Source organism: Leopardus geoffroyi, chromosome B1, assembly GCF_018350155.1.
Source record: "Leopardus geoffroyi isolate Oge1 chromosome B1, O.geoffroyi_Oge1_pat1.0, whole genome shotgun sequence".
Lineage (NCBI taxonomy): Eukaryota > Metazoa > Chordata > Mammalia > Carnivora > Felidae > Leopardus > Leopardus geoffroyi.
The window spans coordinates 135,971,924-135,985,881 of NC_059327.1; the positions used below are offsets into that span (position 1 = coordinate 135,971,924).

General features: G+C 38.7%; 1 protein-coding gene across 1 annotated transcript in view; it reads right to left on the minus strand.

Moving 5' to 3' along the window:
• Nucleotides 1–1,522: 1,522 nt before the first annotated feature.
• Nucleotides 1,523–13,958, minus strand: part of CDS1 (CDP-diacylglycerol synthase 1) — a 71,760-nt gene continuing 59,324 nt past the window's right edge. The window contains exons 10-13 of the mRNA XM_045473475.1: nucleotides 12,380–12,532; nucleotides 10,826–10,945; nucleotides 8,214–8,317; nucleotides 1,523–4,301 (exon numbers count right to left, since the gene is read on the minus strand). Of these exons, the coding sequence (XP_045329431.1) occupies nucleotides 4,172–4,301; nucleotides 8,214–8,317; nucleotides 10,826–10,945; nucleotides 12,380–12,532 (507 nt within the window). The 3' untranslated portion in view covers nucleotides 1,523–4,171. The remainder of the gene's footprint in view (nucleotides 4,302–8,213; nucleotides 8,318–10,825; nucleotides 10,946–12,379; nucleotides 12,533–13,958) is intronic.

A 13,958-nucleotide genomic window follows, 5' to 3' on the forward strand; every position in this document is an offset into this window, starting at 1 on the left:
ATCCCTCAATAATTTTCTCTATCTGAACAAGGCTTTTGCTTTACAACCACATGTCCTTTGTACACAATTAGAGAACCAAGCTGTATTTTCTCAGCTCCTTTTAGAAACTCACTTTACCATTTTCTAACATTCCATTCATCAACGCTGAGTCTCTATGTTATCTAATGATTCAAGAATGTTCTCCCCTTTTCCACAGGAAAAGGAAGACAATGGGATTAAGGCAGGACAGGTATCTGATTTTGGCTCAATTGTCTAGACCTTTTTATTTGCGGACACAACGTAGAGCATCCCAAATGGAGCCCCTCCTTAAGGCCTGACTTTTGAAGTTTGTAAAGTTTCTGGAACAGGTGGCAAGAACTGGCTGTGGATGGTCTATAGGGCAGACAGATCCTCTGTGGAGGCCAGAATGGTGGTCTCCCATTTCCCCACTCTGGTTTACACATTTGTTATTGCCCCAATCAACATCCGCCTCATATAGTATTTACCTACTTTTGTCACTAGGCAGAGAACTACAGTTCTTGTTCTTGGGGCTGGATGTCTGGGAAACATTCTAGGTTTGCTGAATTAGATGGGCTACCATTCAAGGGACTCTTCAACACCACCTAAATCGTAAGTGGCCAAATGTGGTTACCTTTTTGGTCAGTTCTACCAAACTGTCACTTTGCACTGGATATGGGCAACAGATGAGCAGGTAGGAAGAAAGGAAACTAAGGATTACTAATCAGCTCCTCTGTGCTGGACAAAATCATGGTACATTCATAGGAGTTTTTACTTAACCCTAGAACTAGGAAAAATGACATCCATCTTACAGTTATGCAAAATGAGAATTGGGGCAGGTGAGGAGGGGCTATCCAAGAAAGATCAGTAGGAATGTACACATTTGGGTCTTAAGACTCCACAATCATTGTTCAGAAGCTCGAGGGCCTCGAGAGTGCTGGCATGGGAGCCAAACACCGGAAACACAATGGCTGATCAAAACTGACGCTATTGGGGCGCCTGGGTGGCTCAGTTGGTTGGGCATCCGACTTCGGCTCAGGTCATGATCTGGCAGTCCGTGAGTTCGAGCCCCGCATCGGGCTCTGTGCTGACAGCTCAGAGCCTGGAGCCTGTTTCAGATTCTGTGTCTCCCTCTCTCTTTGACCCTCCCCCATTCATGCTCTCTCTCTGCCTCAAAAATAAACGTAAAAAAAAAAAAAAAAAAAAAAATTAAAAAAAAAAAAAAAAAACTGACGCTATTCAGCGTCCATATAGCTTAAAGCCGGATCAGAGGTTCACAAAAATAAATGTGTAATTATAAGCTGTGGAAAATATCATAAAAATTCAGTCCTCTATTGAGGACATCATTTCTCAACAAACACACGTTCCACCATCACAGAACCACATATCACAGCCCTGAAGGTGTCACTGTCAATGTTGGTGATGGAATATACCCAGTACACGATGCTTACACATCAGCTGTCACTTTGTAAACACCAGCTGAATGATTCTTCTCTGATGAGAAAATGGCACAACAAAGTTAAAATGTGATTTGTTTCAATTTTATTTTCCTATCTCAGTTTCAGTAAAAGATTCAGAGAACTCATTGACACAAATCATAAGCTATCTCCCACCCATATACAGTATATGTCCAGTTTCTACTTTTTTTTTTCACTGAACAAAGCGATACTTTGTTCAAACCAAAGTACCAAGGAAGGGGGGGGGGGAGGGTGGGATATGGGTGTGGTCTTTTTATTCACAGACAGTAAATGTATATGCACCACCACTACGGGAAAAGCACTGAGGAAATATTTGCATCCCACAGGTTAAAAAGTCAAGCAGTTAATACAATTAGAGTACCTCCAAAGATAGCAGATTTGGAACAATTAGCCATTACTGTGAAGGAAGTCCCTAGTCGTCTTTTTCTGCCACTACATTCCTACACTGGAATTTAAGCCCTCTTCATGGTGCAAGTATAAAAATTATCGAAGTCAGGGTTTTATGCAATCTTTTGCTAAAATATATTCTATTTTAATATACATGCTACAAAAGTACACTAAAAAGGTCAATCTTTAGAGCTCTGTTAAAGAATTTACTTTTTTACACACAGAATAATGTTCACCCACCTCTAAAACCATATTTGAGGGAAGCTATTACTGTGACCCCAAATATTTCTAGCTTAATATTTTGTTTATTGTTAATAGTATTTTGTGTATATTGATTTTATAATACGTGTATTCAGTAATGCTCTTATAATTCTGTATCGCAGCGCCTCACCCATCACTTTAAAAAAAAAAAATGCAGAAGGAACTGTGTGCCTCCAAGCAGTTCTTAATTGGGCAATCACCAAGTTTTCAAAGTTCCTGTTACAAATTTTTTCATTTTATTTTTTAAACTTTGTTACTCTAAATTCTTTTAGGATCAACATCTGGAGCTTTTAATTAGGCAAATACAAATGAGAGATGCTAAACATGAACTTGTAGGTAGCCTTTGAAAGGAAAAATTCCCTCCTGTAATAACATTCCCAGTGCCAGTGCTAGGTTCTTACAGGATAGAGTGAAATGACACTGACTGAGCACCTCCGGGGCAGATGAACTGGCCGCACGCACACCAAACCAAAAAACCAGACTCTTGGTATGGAGTTTAATTCTATCTACTATAATCGTGTGGTGCACGGGATGAAGCTGCTAGTTATAGATTTACATCCAGGGATCCCAAGCAGATATGTTATCTTTTATCTCAGAGTAGTAGAACGGAAATATAAAATAATTGAAATTTATTTCTGATTTAAACAAAAATAGTACTCTTTTCATTAGCAAAACATTCTTGAAAATATATCTATTTCTCCTCTTTGAACAGTTAGCCAAGGAGCACTAGGCAACTTCTGAAGGTTTAATGCCAACTGTTCAATACAATAAATATGGATATAGAGAGCACACAGCAACAGCAGCTTATTTACATTCACTGATGACAACACATTTCTTATCCGGTTACAGTGTCCAGTCCAACAAAGGAAAGGTTTGGCATTCATGTGCTTTCTGTTCTGAAGATGAGAATCACTTCTGCTTGATTTTCATTCTTGGAAGAAAAAAATAACGAGCTGTTGTCCTCGGATTTGATGACATGATGTGAAAGAGGAACAGAACAAAGATTGGCTGTACCCACGGAGTTCGTCGGGGATTGGGTCTCCAGGCAGATTTCTTCTTCCCGGGTGAGTGTCCGGGGGGCTTCACAGGCACCAGCAGGGAGGCACCCAGGACACAAGTGGGCAGACCCTAATCTGGGGAAGGGCTACTCTTGCACCCCCTCTGTGCTTCAGCCTCCGCCCCTACTTGCCACCCTCTATATCGATCGTATGTGCTTGAGGCTGCAAAACTGATGGAAGTCAGTTTAGAGGGAAATGAGGAAAAGGAGAGAATTCGACCAAGAGGTGGCCTGTGTCACGCATCACTGTCTTATGCTGCCTCCTGAGCTCCTGTCATCTGTGGAGGATGCGTACATGATGTTCTTCATAGCACAATTCTCCTTTGTTTTTCTTGAAAATTTTTTGCAAGGTCATGTTTTTCCAAACAATTTTATCAGGAGTAGAGTTTGAGGTCTGCTCTTTTTGAACCTACCGAAAAGTGGAATGTTTTTCCCTGGCAAATGATTACTTCTTTGAAAAGCAGACAAGCTTCTTTTTTTTTTTTTTTTGGATCCAACTTAGCCCTTCAGAAGCAACTTCAGACTAAGAGGAGGAAGTACAGGAGAACTAACTTCCTGTTGTGCCTTACATAAAACATTTTGTTAAAATTAAGAGCAGCTCCAAGTACAAAAGTAAATATTTGTGCAAAGGGCACAATGCCAGATGCAATCTTAAGACATCCTCAATTTTTACTCTTTTTCTGTCTGACTCTTTAAAACACAAAGTCTTTTACGTTATGAAATCTAGGCAAGTCAGGGGAAGGAAGTTTACATCAGAAAATACTCTTTAGAAAAAAGTACAGGATCTTTTGCTGATCATTTGTTACTCATTTCATAACTTAGCTCAAGTGTTGGTTAAATATTCACAGTAATTTTAGAGAAGAAACATTCATGTCTTTAAAACTTCAATCCATTGCATTTTCAACCAGTTTTCTGTACAGTTACAAAATTTCATCTGTCAGTGCTTTTCTGTAGAATTCCTTATTGTCAGTCCTTCCCATTCCGGACCCAGCTATAACTTCAAGGTGGGCTGCAGGATTCCTTTCTCAATTAGATGAGTCTTGAGGGTTTTGTAAATATTTAACTGCTGTTCCGGCTGAAGCACCAACAGCTGCTGTAGCACTTTGCTGGGATTTGGACCCCTGAGGACAAAGCGGAGAAGACCAAGTTCAGGCTATTTTAAGAGAGCTCAAGGAGGCATATACCCCCAACTGAAAATAAATCATGCACTTAAAGCGCAGAGTGACAATCTTTACTTGACCAAGCTCACTTTCGTGCCCAATGTTAGTGGCAAAGGGAGGAAAAAACCCCAGAAACATTCTGCACTGAGAGGCATACAGTCTAGATTTGGGAAGAACGCACCAACACAAAACCCAGGAACAACACTAGGCAGTTTAGGGGATGCAAATCTAAGTTCCACAAAACTTCTCAAAAGGGCAACCTGACTGAAAGGTGAGAACAGCTAACAAGTCCTGAGACTGGACAAGACACAAAAACTATCAAAATTCCTGGTGGATGAAGATAAGCCAAAAGAGGACATGAAAATATACTTTACATTTTTCAGCCTCAGCGGCGCCTGGGTGGCTAAACTGGTTAAGGGTCAGACCTCAGCTCAGGTCATGATCTCACGGTTCATGAGTTCGAGTCCCATCGGGCTCTGTGCTGACAGCTCAGAGCCTGGAGCCTGCTTCAGATTCTGCGTCTCCTTCTCTCTGCCCCACCCCCACTCACATTCTGTTCACTGTTTATCAAAAATAAACAAACATTAAAAAAAATTTTTTTTTAATTTAGCTTCAAAGAAACTTCAAGAAATGCCCCTGGGGAATTATGAATGTTTAAGAGACAGGGCACAAAGGTGCTGGCCCAGCACAAAAGCCCCAACCCAGGATTTGCAGTAGATGCCACAGCCTTTGTTCCAAAGAAAGTCTTAGGTGAGCCCCAATATAAGAAACAAAAGTGAGTCTTTTCTAGTTGAAAAAAGGAGGCGGACAGCCTACCCCCCTCACTCCCACCCCCAGCAGTCCCTGTGGTGACGAGATAAGCCTGGCTGGAACTGAAGCAACACCAAGGCAGCCCGTGATGCCCTCACCCTTCTCTCCAGGGGACATCCCAAGGGCAGCGTAGGGCCTCTCCTCAAGCAGCAACCTCAGCAATCTTCGGGTTGGCTCCTCCAGCATCCCCACTCCAGCCCTTCTCTTCCTGCCCTTCGCACTCTCAGTCAGAAAAGGGTCTAAACAGGACTCCTACCCTCTCCCTGCTGTGACACTTTTGCAGTCAGGGGATTGTAACTTTCCCACCCCTTAGACGCTAGAACTCAACCTATTTATACCTGTGTGATCTTCTCAAGTGTCATTCTCTCAAATTCAGAATGAACTGATTCAGAATTTAATGTATATGTATTGTTCTTTGCAATTTCTACAGTCTATTTGAATCAGTAAAGGAGAGTATGGTTTACTTTTTGTAAAGAGAGATTAGTAAAATCCAATGGGAAAAAGCAAGACATAAATGATATATGGAGAATGGCACCGAATTCTGAGAAATACTGTAAATCATAAATTTAGTTATCCGTGTAAGGACTATGAGTTCAAATGGAATCATAGGAAATAGGAAACCCAGCAGCAAAGAAATGTCTGCTATGCAGGGATAACACAACAAAAATCTTTGATTAAAAAAACTGCACGATGTAGTAGATCAGCCATCCCATGGGTTACCTTCATGCACGTGGCTCAACTCGTTTGCCAAAAGTGTGGCCATATGTCTCTCACAGCCACTGTCCACTCAAGTCAGGGCACAGCTTGTCTTAACATCTCTTCAAAAGATTCAGCAACTTCATAACAAACCCAGAGTAGGGACCCACAGAGAAAAGGAAGGGTATTCTAGCAAGTTCAGCTAAATGCAAAATTATGTCAGCAGGTGCTCCCAGCTAGATGCATCCTGGCACTTGCCCTGTATTTCTAATAGTCTAAATATTTGCTTTCAAATGGTAGACAACATGGCTCAGCATGACTCTTCTCTATGGAGAGAATAGCAGGTTAAAAAAAAAAAGTTTGAGTTAATGCCCTAAAAGCTGCTACCATCTGAAAATAGAGTTCTAAGGATTTGAGCATTAAATACTAATAAAGATATCAGTAAATAAATCATACAAATGGATTAAATATTCCAATTAAAAAGACAAAGGCTGTCATCTTGGTTATAAGAAAACAAATCAAGCTATATGTTTGTTAGAAGAGAAACACACTTTAAATATAGGGATAAAGGAACACTAAAAATGAAACCCTAGACAAAGAAACCCTATATAAACACTAACCAAATGGAGGCTGACGCAGCTCTTCTAGGATCCAACAAAATAGGCTTTAAGCAAGTAGTATATAAAGATGGATGTTATATAATGACCTTAGGAGCGATTCAATAGGGACACAGGACAGTCCTACATGTGTATATACCTAAGACAACATCAAAATACATAAAGCATAAACTGACAGGACAGAAATAGGTAAATTTACAATCACAGTGGGAGATTCTGACCAAGCTCTCTTCCTTACAGAATGATGAGATGGAAGAAACAAACCCCAAAAATCAGTACAGAAGATGTAGCTGAACTTCACCTAACTGGCACGTACTACCCTATGTCCCCAAACTGTGGAACGCACACTTGTTGCATGTGCACACGAACACATCCCTCCATAGATGGTATGCTGCGGCATAAAACAAGCCTCCACCAAAAGAAGGAAAAATAAAGAGTATGTTTTCTGACCACAATGGATGGAATTAAGGCAAAAGTCAATAAAGGAAGGAGAATGAGGAAATCTCCATTTGTATGGAAAGTAATCAACACCTTTCTAAATAAAGCACATGTCAAAGAAGATATCCTAGTGGAAATCAGGAAATATTTGTAACTGATAATGAAAATACAAATATAGCATATACTATGAGAATAAGGCAGTACTTAAGAGGGAATTTACAGTATTAGATGACTCTATTAGGCAAGAAGACTGAAAATCAATAAGCTTTATCTCATGAAGTTCAAAAAGCAATAGCAAATTGAATCTAAAGAAAGATGAAGGAATGAACGATGTGAGTGGACATCAATGAAATGGGAAGTTAACAAAGCCAGAATTTGATTCTTTGAAAGATCAATGTAGTAACAAGACTGCTCAAGAAAAATAAAGATTAATACAAAAACTCCTATACTGCTCAGGCTATATATTTAAAATGTGTATTTAAGGATCTACAAATATGAGTTTCACTCCAGATACTCTATGAAGGAAATACATGTGTTCTGTGGTCAGGCACTTAGTAGAGACCATGGAAAATAAAGTTCATGTGTGGTTGCTGTGGTTTGCTTTCACACCCCAAGCTGGCATTTTAGGGCAGATCCAAAACCTTAGGTTTAACAAGAATAAGCCACCCTTTATAAAACAGCAATACCCTCCCACTCACCCACATCTCCACCCCCACAACCATAATCCTCAGCCCGCTCTACTTTTCTCCATCACACTTAGAACCACCTAAAACGCTATGTTTAGTTGTTTATCTTTTACTTCTCCACCTTCTCCCTCCAACTCCCCAGTAAGAATATAAGCTCTGAGGTCAGGAACTTTGTTTTGTTCTCTTTGTGATACATCCTAGGATATTCCCCAATGCATCAGAGGCACTCAAGCAATCACTGGGGGACTGGATGAATTATTATGTCCTCCTCCTTTTTAATTAGTATTCACTAATTGAAAAGAAAATGTAACACCATTGTAACACCACAGAAAATGAGAAATTAAATTTTCTAATATTTCAATCCAGTATTATCCACATTAGCTAGATCTTATCTTGGTCCTATTAAAGACCATAACATACACTATTGTTTAAGTTGTTCAAATATATGTAACATAATTATAATTTAACCATACTTCTCAGGGCAGTAATATGTGACATCTCCATGGGCCACCATTCCCCTTTGATATTACATATTACTACTGACAGAAAAAGCAACTCAAACTAATGCCTATGGGAATGAGAACTCAAATCATCTAATAAAACATTTTTTAAAAATCGAAAAGTACCTTATAAAACTTGTGATGTACACATGCACAAAAGTTGCCATCAAATACTGACAATCAAATCTGTCCATTATTCCGCCATGTCCAGGAATGGTGTTTGCAAAATCCTTCAGAAACAAACAAACATATGAGTAAATTTTCAGAAGATCACCTGCTATCGGGGTGCCTGGGTGGCTCAGTGGGTTAAGCATTCCACTTCAGCTCAGGTCATGATCTCACAGTCTGTGAGTTCTAGCCCCACATCAGGCTCTGTGCTGACAGCTCAGAGCCTGGAGACTGCTTCAGATTCTGTGTCTCCCTCTCTCTCTGGCCCTCCCCTCCTCATGCTCTGTCTCACTCTCTCTCTCAAAAATAAATAAACATTTAAAAAAAAAAAATCACCTGCTATAAAACTCCTACCTGGAAATGTCTCATTGGGACCACGGGCTCTCAGGAAAATACTACAGGATTTTTCTACTTAATACAAACTTACTGTAACATGTCTAAAAAATTTAAATCACATCTTTCAAATAGGCACCGATGTTGGAATGATTACCAAATTGACTAGCAACATACAAGTAACACTAATTAAATATTAATTAAATCCAGCACTTTTTTTTTAGCTAATAAAGCTTTTTCTAAATAAAAAGCGCTATCATCTATTACTAATCTAATACTGTTCTAGTCTCTTTTCCTGTTTAACCAGAAGTTATTTAAGGAGCTATTCTAGTGTTGACAGATTTACAACTGATTCTAACTCATGTTTAATAGTTTTTACTCTGAAATATTTTACTATTATAATATATATTCTTTTTTTTTTAAGTTTTAGGGTAAAAAGAAAATCAAAATAGATCACATGGGACACATTAGTCCATTAAATGGCCAAACTGAGGGAATGGTTAGTACATCTCCCCAATGGGCTCTGTACAGACATAGCCACATGTCTGAGTGCTGAGGATATAGAAATGATGGATCACCCTTCTAGTTTACTCAGGCAACCAAAAAACATCTAAACAGTTGTTATACCTTCATTTCAGACATGCAAAATAGTATCATTCAACAAGAAACCCTGAATTAGAGACTGCTGAAGAAAGTATCATTCTAAATGCAATATTTCTCTATCTAAAACAATTATTGAAAAATTCTTTGGTTACTTCTTGCCAACACATCTCCTTACTTCTCTTCCCTACTAACCAATGCACAAAAGAGCCATATTAACTCAACTCCATTCTGCTGTTTGCAGGCTTTACAGGACAGTCTTCATGCATGGCTGTTGTTGTGGTTCACTGTGGATGTGTGTTATCTCCCCTAGAAGGCGGTGAGCATCTTGAGAACAGAGACATCTTATACACTTCTGCATACTGCTTTCCACCTAACATAGTATCTTCCCCACTGCAAGTGTTCACTGAGTTTTTTTTTTTTTTTTTTATTTCCCTGGCTTCTGGGCCCTGTGGGATCTGGCCTTATCAATTATGCATTCTGATCACTTACTCTCTACCATAGCCACACTATTCTTGCTCCCTTTCAGTCTAAGCTCCTTGTCTCCTTTGTACTTTCTGGAACACTCTTCCTTAGATTTCTCTACAGGACTCATCCTTCTTCTTTTGTCAGACCCCTGCTCACATGCTACCTCCTCCAGAGAGGCCTGCCCTGTTCACCCCAACTTCAGTAGCCACTCTGACTCCTAATGGCACAACATCCACTCTTAGGGAAGGCATGTGAGGACAGCTGAGATAACAGGGCAAACATACGTCACTTTACGAGAACCTAAATTAAACAAAACATAGGGATAACTTTAAGTATCTGGAACAGGGATCTGCAAACTATGTCCCACAGGTCAAGTCTAGCCCACTGCCTGTTTTTGTAAATAAAGTCTTATTAAAACCCAGTCATAACCATTCATTGACATATTGCCCATAGGGCTTTTGCACTACAGTGGCAGAGTTCAGAGTTGAGTAGCTGCAATATGATTAATACATGTATGATTTCTCCATTTACAGAAAGAGTTTACTGAGCCCACAGCTAGTAGAATGAATGGTCATATGCAAAGGCTCTCCTGCTTGTGTCTTTAAGGGAGACTATGGCATAACACTAAACCTCAGACAATTCATAGCTGGATTCTTGCATGAGCACTTGAAGTCCCAACATTAAGTGACACATGCCATTCTATAAATGAGGTGGACATGACATTTTAAAATGTATTAACATGGGGCACCTGGTGGCTCAGCTGGCTAAGCATCCAACTCTTGGTTTTGGCTCAGGTCACGATCTCACAGTTTATGAGTTTGAATCCCACACTGGGCTCCATGCTGACAGTGCAGGGCCTGTTTGTTTGGGATTCTCTCTCTTCTCTTCTCTCTGCCCTTCCCCTGCTCGTGCTTGCTCTCTCTCGCAAAATAAATAAATAAACTTAAAAAAAAAACTTAAAAATAAAATGTATTAACCTGACCTGACCAAAATTTAATGAGATAGAATACACCAAAATCAGCCAGGAAGCATTTCTATGAGGCCGAAACAACTGGAATGTAAAAGTTTTTGCCCAGAGGCTAAATGTGAGAGACCAAGGGAAAACCAAATTACAACTATATTACATTCTCTAATTCTCTAATAATGTAACAAAGATTCTAAACACATACCTTGATTTTGAAAGCTCTTTTGAATCCACTGGCAAAGAAGCCTCCAAAAGGGCCAATCAATGACGCAAATGTTGAAAGAGCAATGCTGTGTATCTGGAAAGGATACAAGCTCACTGTTTCCTAAACAGAAAAAAAGGGGGAAAGGGTTTAACTGCAATAAAATTGTATTTGAGCATGCCACCTAAACTAAGAACCATGATATAAATATTAAGTCAAACCATTTGCCACATTTTTGTTAACTTCACAAACTTTCAGAATCATGGGAGAAAAATATTTTGTACGCTCTCAACACCATTCTCTACGTAGCCAGCACTCTCCATTCCCTCCGTAGGCATACTGGCAGCACTTGGAACACTCAAGTCTTGCAGTTGATAGGATACTCTAGTTTATCTAGAAACTTCTACAACACTTGAGCTGTAGGCTTACTAAGAATCGGTTGAGTTGATTTCTGAATTTGTTTCTTACCAGTAGAACTTTGTAATTATATATTTTAATTCTAAAAGGAAATTTGGTCTTTGTCTCAAAGCTGCTTTCAAAAAGACCACCAAATTGAGCATTAGCAAGACAGTTATAAAAGATTCAGAGAGGAGATAACAAAAATTGAGAAGAATTCTACAGTCTAATTATTTTGTAAATGCTTGGTTCTTGCTCCATTTTAAAGAAACTAAAACTACAAGTTGTAGACAGTGCATAAATACTGTGGTTTAAGAAAGATTCTTTAGAACACCAATCTCTGGACCCATTCTCAAAGTGAAGGCCTTACCCCAAAGCAAAGATCAGTAGTGTCAAAAAGTTTTACAGCAGATAACAGATGGCTTGGACACTGAAAACAATTCTTGGAATCCGTGTATTGAACACTCAAAGAGAGAAATAATTTACTGGTTAATCTGCTCCTCAAAATTGTGGATTTTAGTTAAAAATATTTCAGATACACACACGTACACAGTACACACCCAACTGTTTCATCCCCACTTTAACCAACCAACCACCAGTCCTGATGGCATGGATCAGCAGGGTTCTACCAGACAGCTTGTCAACACCCTTCAGTGAGAGACGTCAGTATTGCTTTTAAATGCCAAGAGTGTGCTTTTTGAAGGTAAACTGGTTTCTTAGAAGCAGCTGCTTTCTGTACTAGTACAGGTCCCCTAAAAATCAAGGGACTTTGAGCTGCTGAATTTTAATTACGCTTTAAATTGAGTCAATTCATACCAGTTACAAGGGAAGCTCACTGTAAACCACTTGATTTGTAGAAATCTAAGAAATACTGAAAAATATTTTCAAAAAAAATACAACATAAATTAGCATCAGTAATCAAACTATCAAGTAAATTCCTAAGAGACAACTGGTTTGTGATAGTAATATTCATTTTATGTTTGAGAAAGGGAAGTCACAAGGGAATAGAAAATATTATTGATGCTAAGTAGACAGTGATACCACTTCTGTATCATTGAATTTAAAATTCTGTACAAATTGATTTCTTGCAAAAAGTTTAGTCCTATTTTTAAATGAACCTTAAACTCTGGGATGCAGGATCCTTAACTATGTTTATCTTACCCGTCTCAACACCGCCTTTAGAAAGGGAGGAAGTGAATAACTCTGAAGCTGGAAAAGTTCTGAGGGTTCACATTCTGTAACGAAGGAGTTTACATCACTTCGGTATTCCACTGGGCAGACGAAGTACTGATATTTGGATAACATGTAGGCAGCCTGAATAACAAAGCAGGAGTCCATGAAACATTGAATGAAAAAAATCTGTCTATCTATCATATTTCTTAACTATCATAATGTGTCAGAAAGACCAGAGACAGAATGCCAAAATTTCTTTGCATTCACATTTTGCTATGTATTTTAAAAGTTAGATGGTCTTAAATGACCCAATAAAAGACTCTGAAAAGCCATTAGAAAACAAAAAGGTTTTCCGGGCGCCTGAGGGGCTCAGTCAGTTGAGCATCTGACTCTTGATTTCATCTCAGGTCACGATCCCAGAGCCCAGCATTGGGCTCTGTGCTGAGCATGGAGCCTTGCTTAAGATTCTCTCTCTTTCCCTCTGCCTCTCTCCGTGAAGGAAGGAAGGAAGGAAAGAAGGAAGGAAGGAAGGAAGGGAGGGAGGGAGGAAGGGAGGGAGGAAGGGGAGAGAGAGGGAGAGAGACAGAGAGAATGAAAGGAAGAAAGAAAGAAAGAAAATAAAAAGGTTTTGGAAATCAGTGATCTTACAATCTTTGTACGACAACAAAAAGAAGGAAGGGGAAAGAGAGAAAAAGAAAACTGCTGTATTACAGCAAGGTTTTACTTTTTTAAAGTACACATAATGAATGTTAGCAGAAGCTAACAATTATAAAGGGATGAGAGAGTACAGGACTGAAGTTTATTGCATAAATTATGGTTACATTAATTTCAACAATAAACAACTGGTTATTCAAAATTACTAATAAGTGAAAAACACCATTGTTTTTAACCGACCCAGGAAACTATTACTAAAGTATTCTTATAGCCATATCACTACAATTTTTAAAACTAGCTATCCTCAGCCATGGGAGAAGATACATAAAATGTTTCATTATAAATTTAAATTGCTAGACAACAGTTACCCTCTTATTTTGCAGCCATTTGCCCCATTATATTGCTGAAGAATGGTTAACAAATGTACAAATATGACACTAGGAATGGATTTAATCCAACCATTCCAACCAGTTTACTCAAAATCATTTATTAAAAAATATACGTAAGTAATTTCCTTCCTTGTTACTTTGTCATGCATTATATTCTTATAGAGTAGCTCTTTATTTTCTTCTAATGATATGGCTATTCTTGTAGTATTTCTAAATAAGTCTTTAATGATACTAATACCACATTCTTATAGTATTATTTAACTTAATATTCTAATTATACCTGCTTTGTGATGTAAAAACATTGGACAAGCCTGGATCTCTTTTCGTTGTTCTATTTATCAATCATTATCTCATCAGTATTCTACCACATAAACATCAGAATAATTTTACTCAATTCTATTGCCACTTTCTTGAGAATCAACTAAACTTGCGAATTAAACAGGGCAATTATGGTAGTATTCCCATCCAGGACCTGGCACATTTCCACTTATTTGTATTTTGCTCCCTCTCAAAGCTCCATGTTG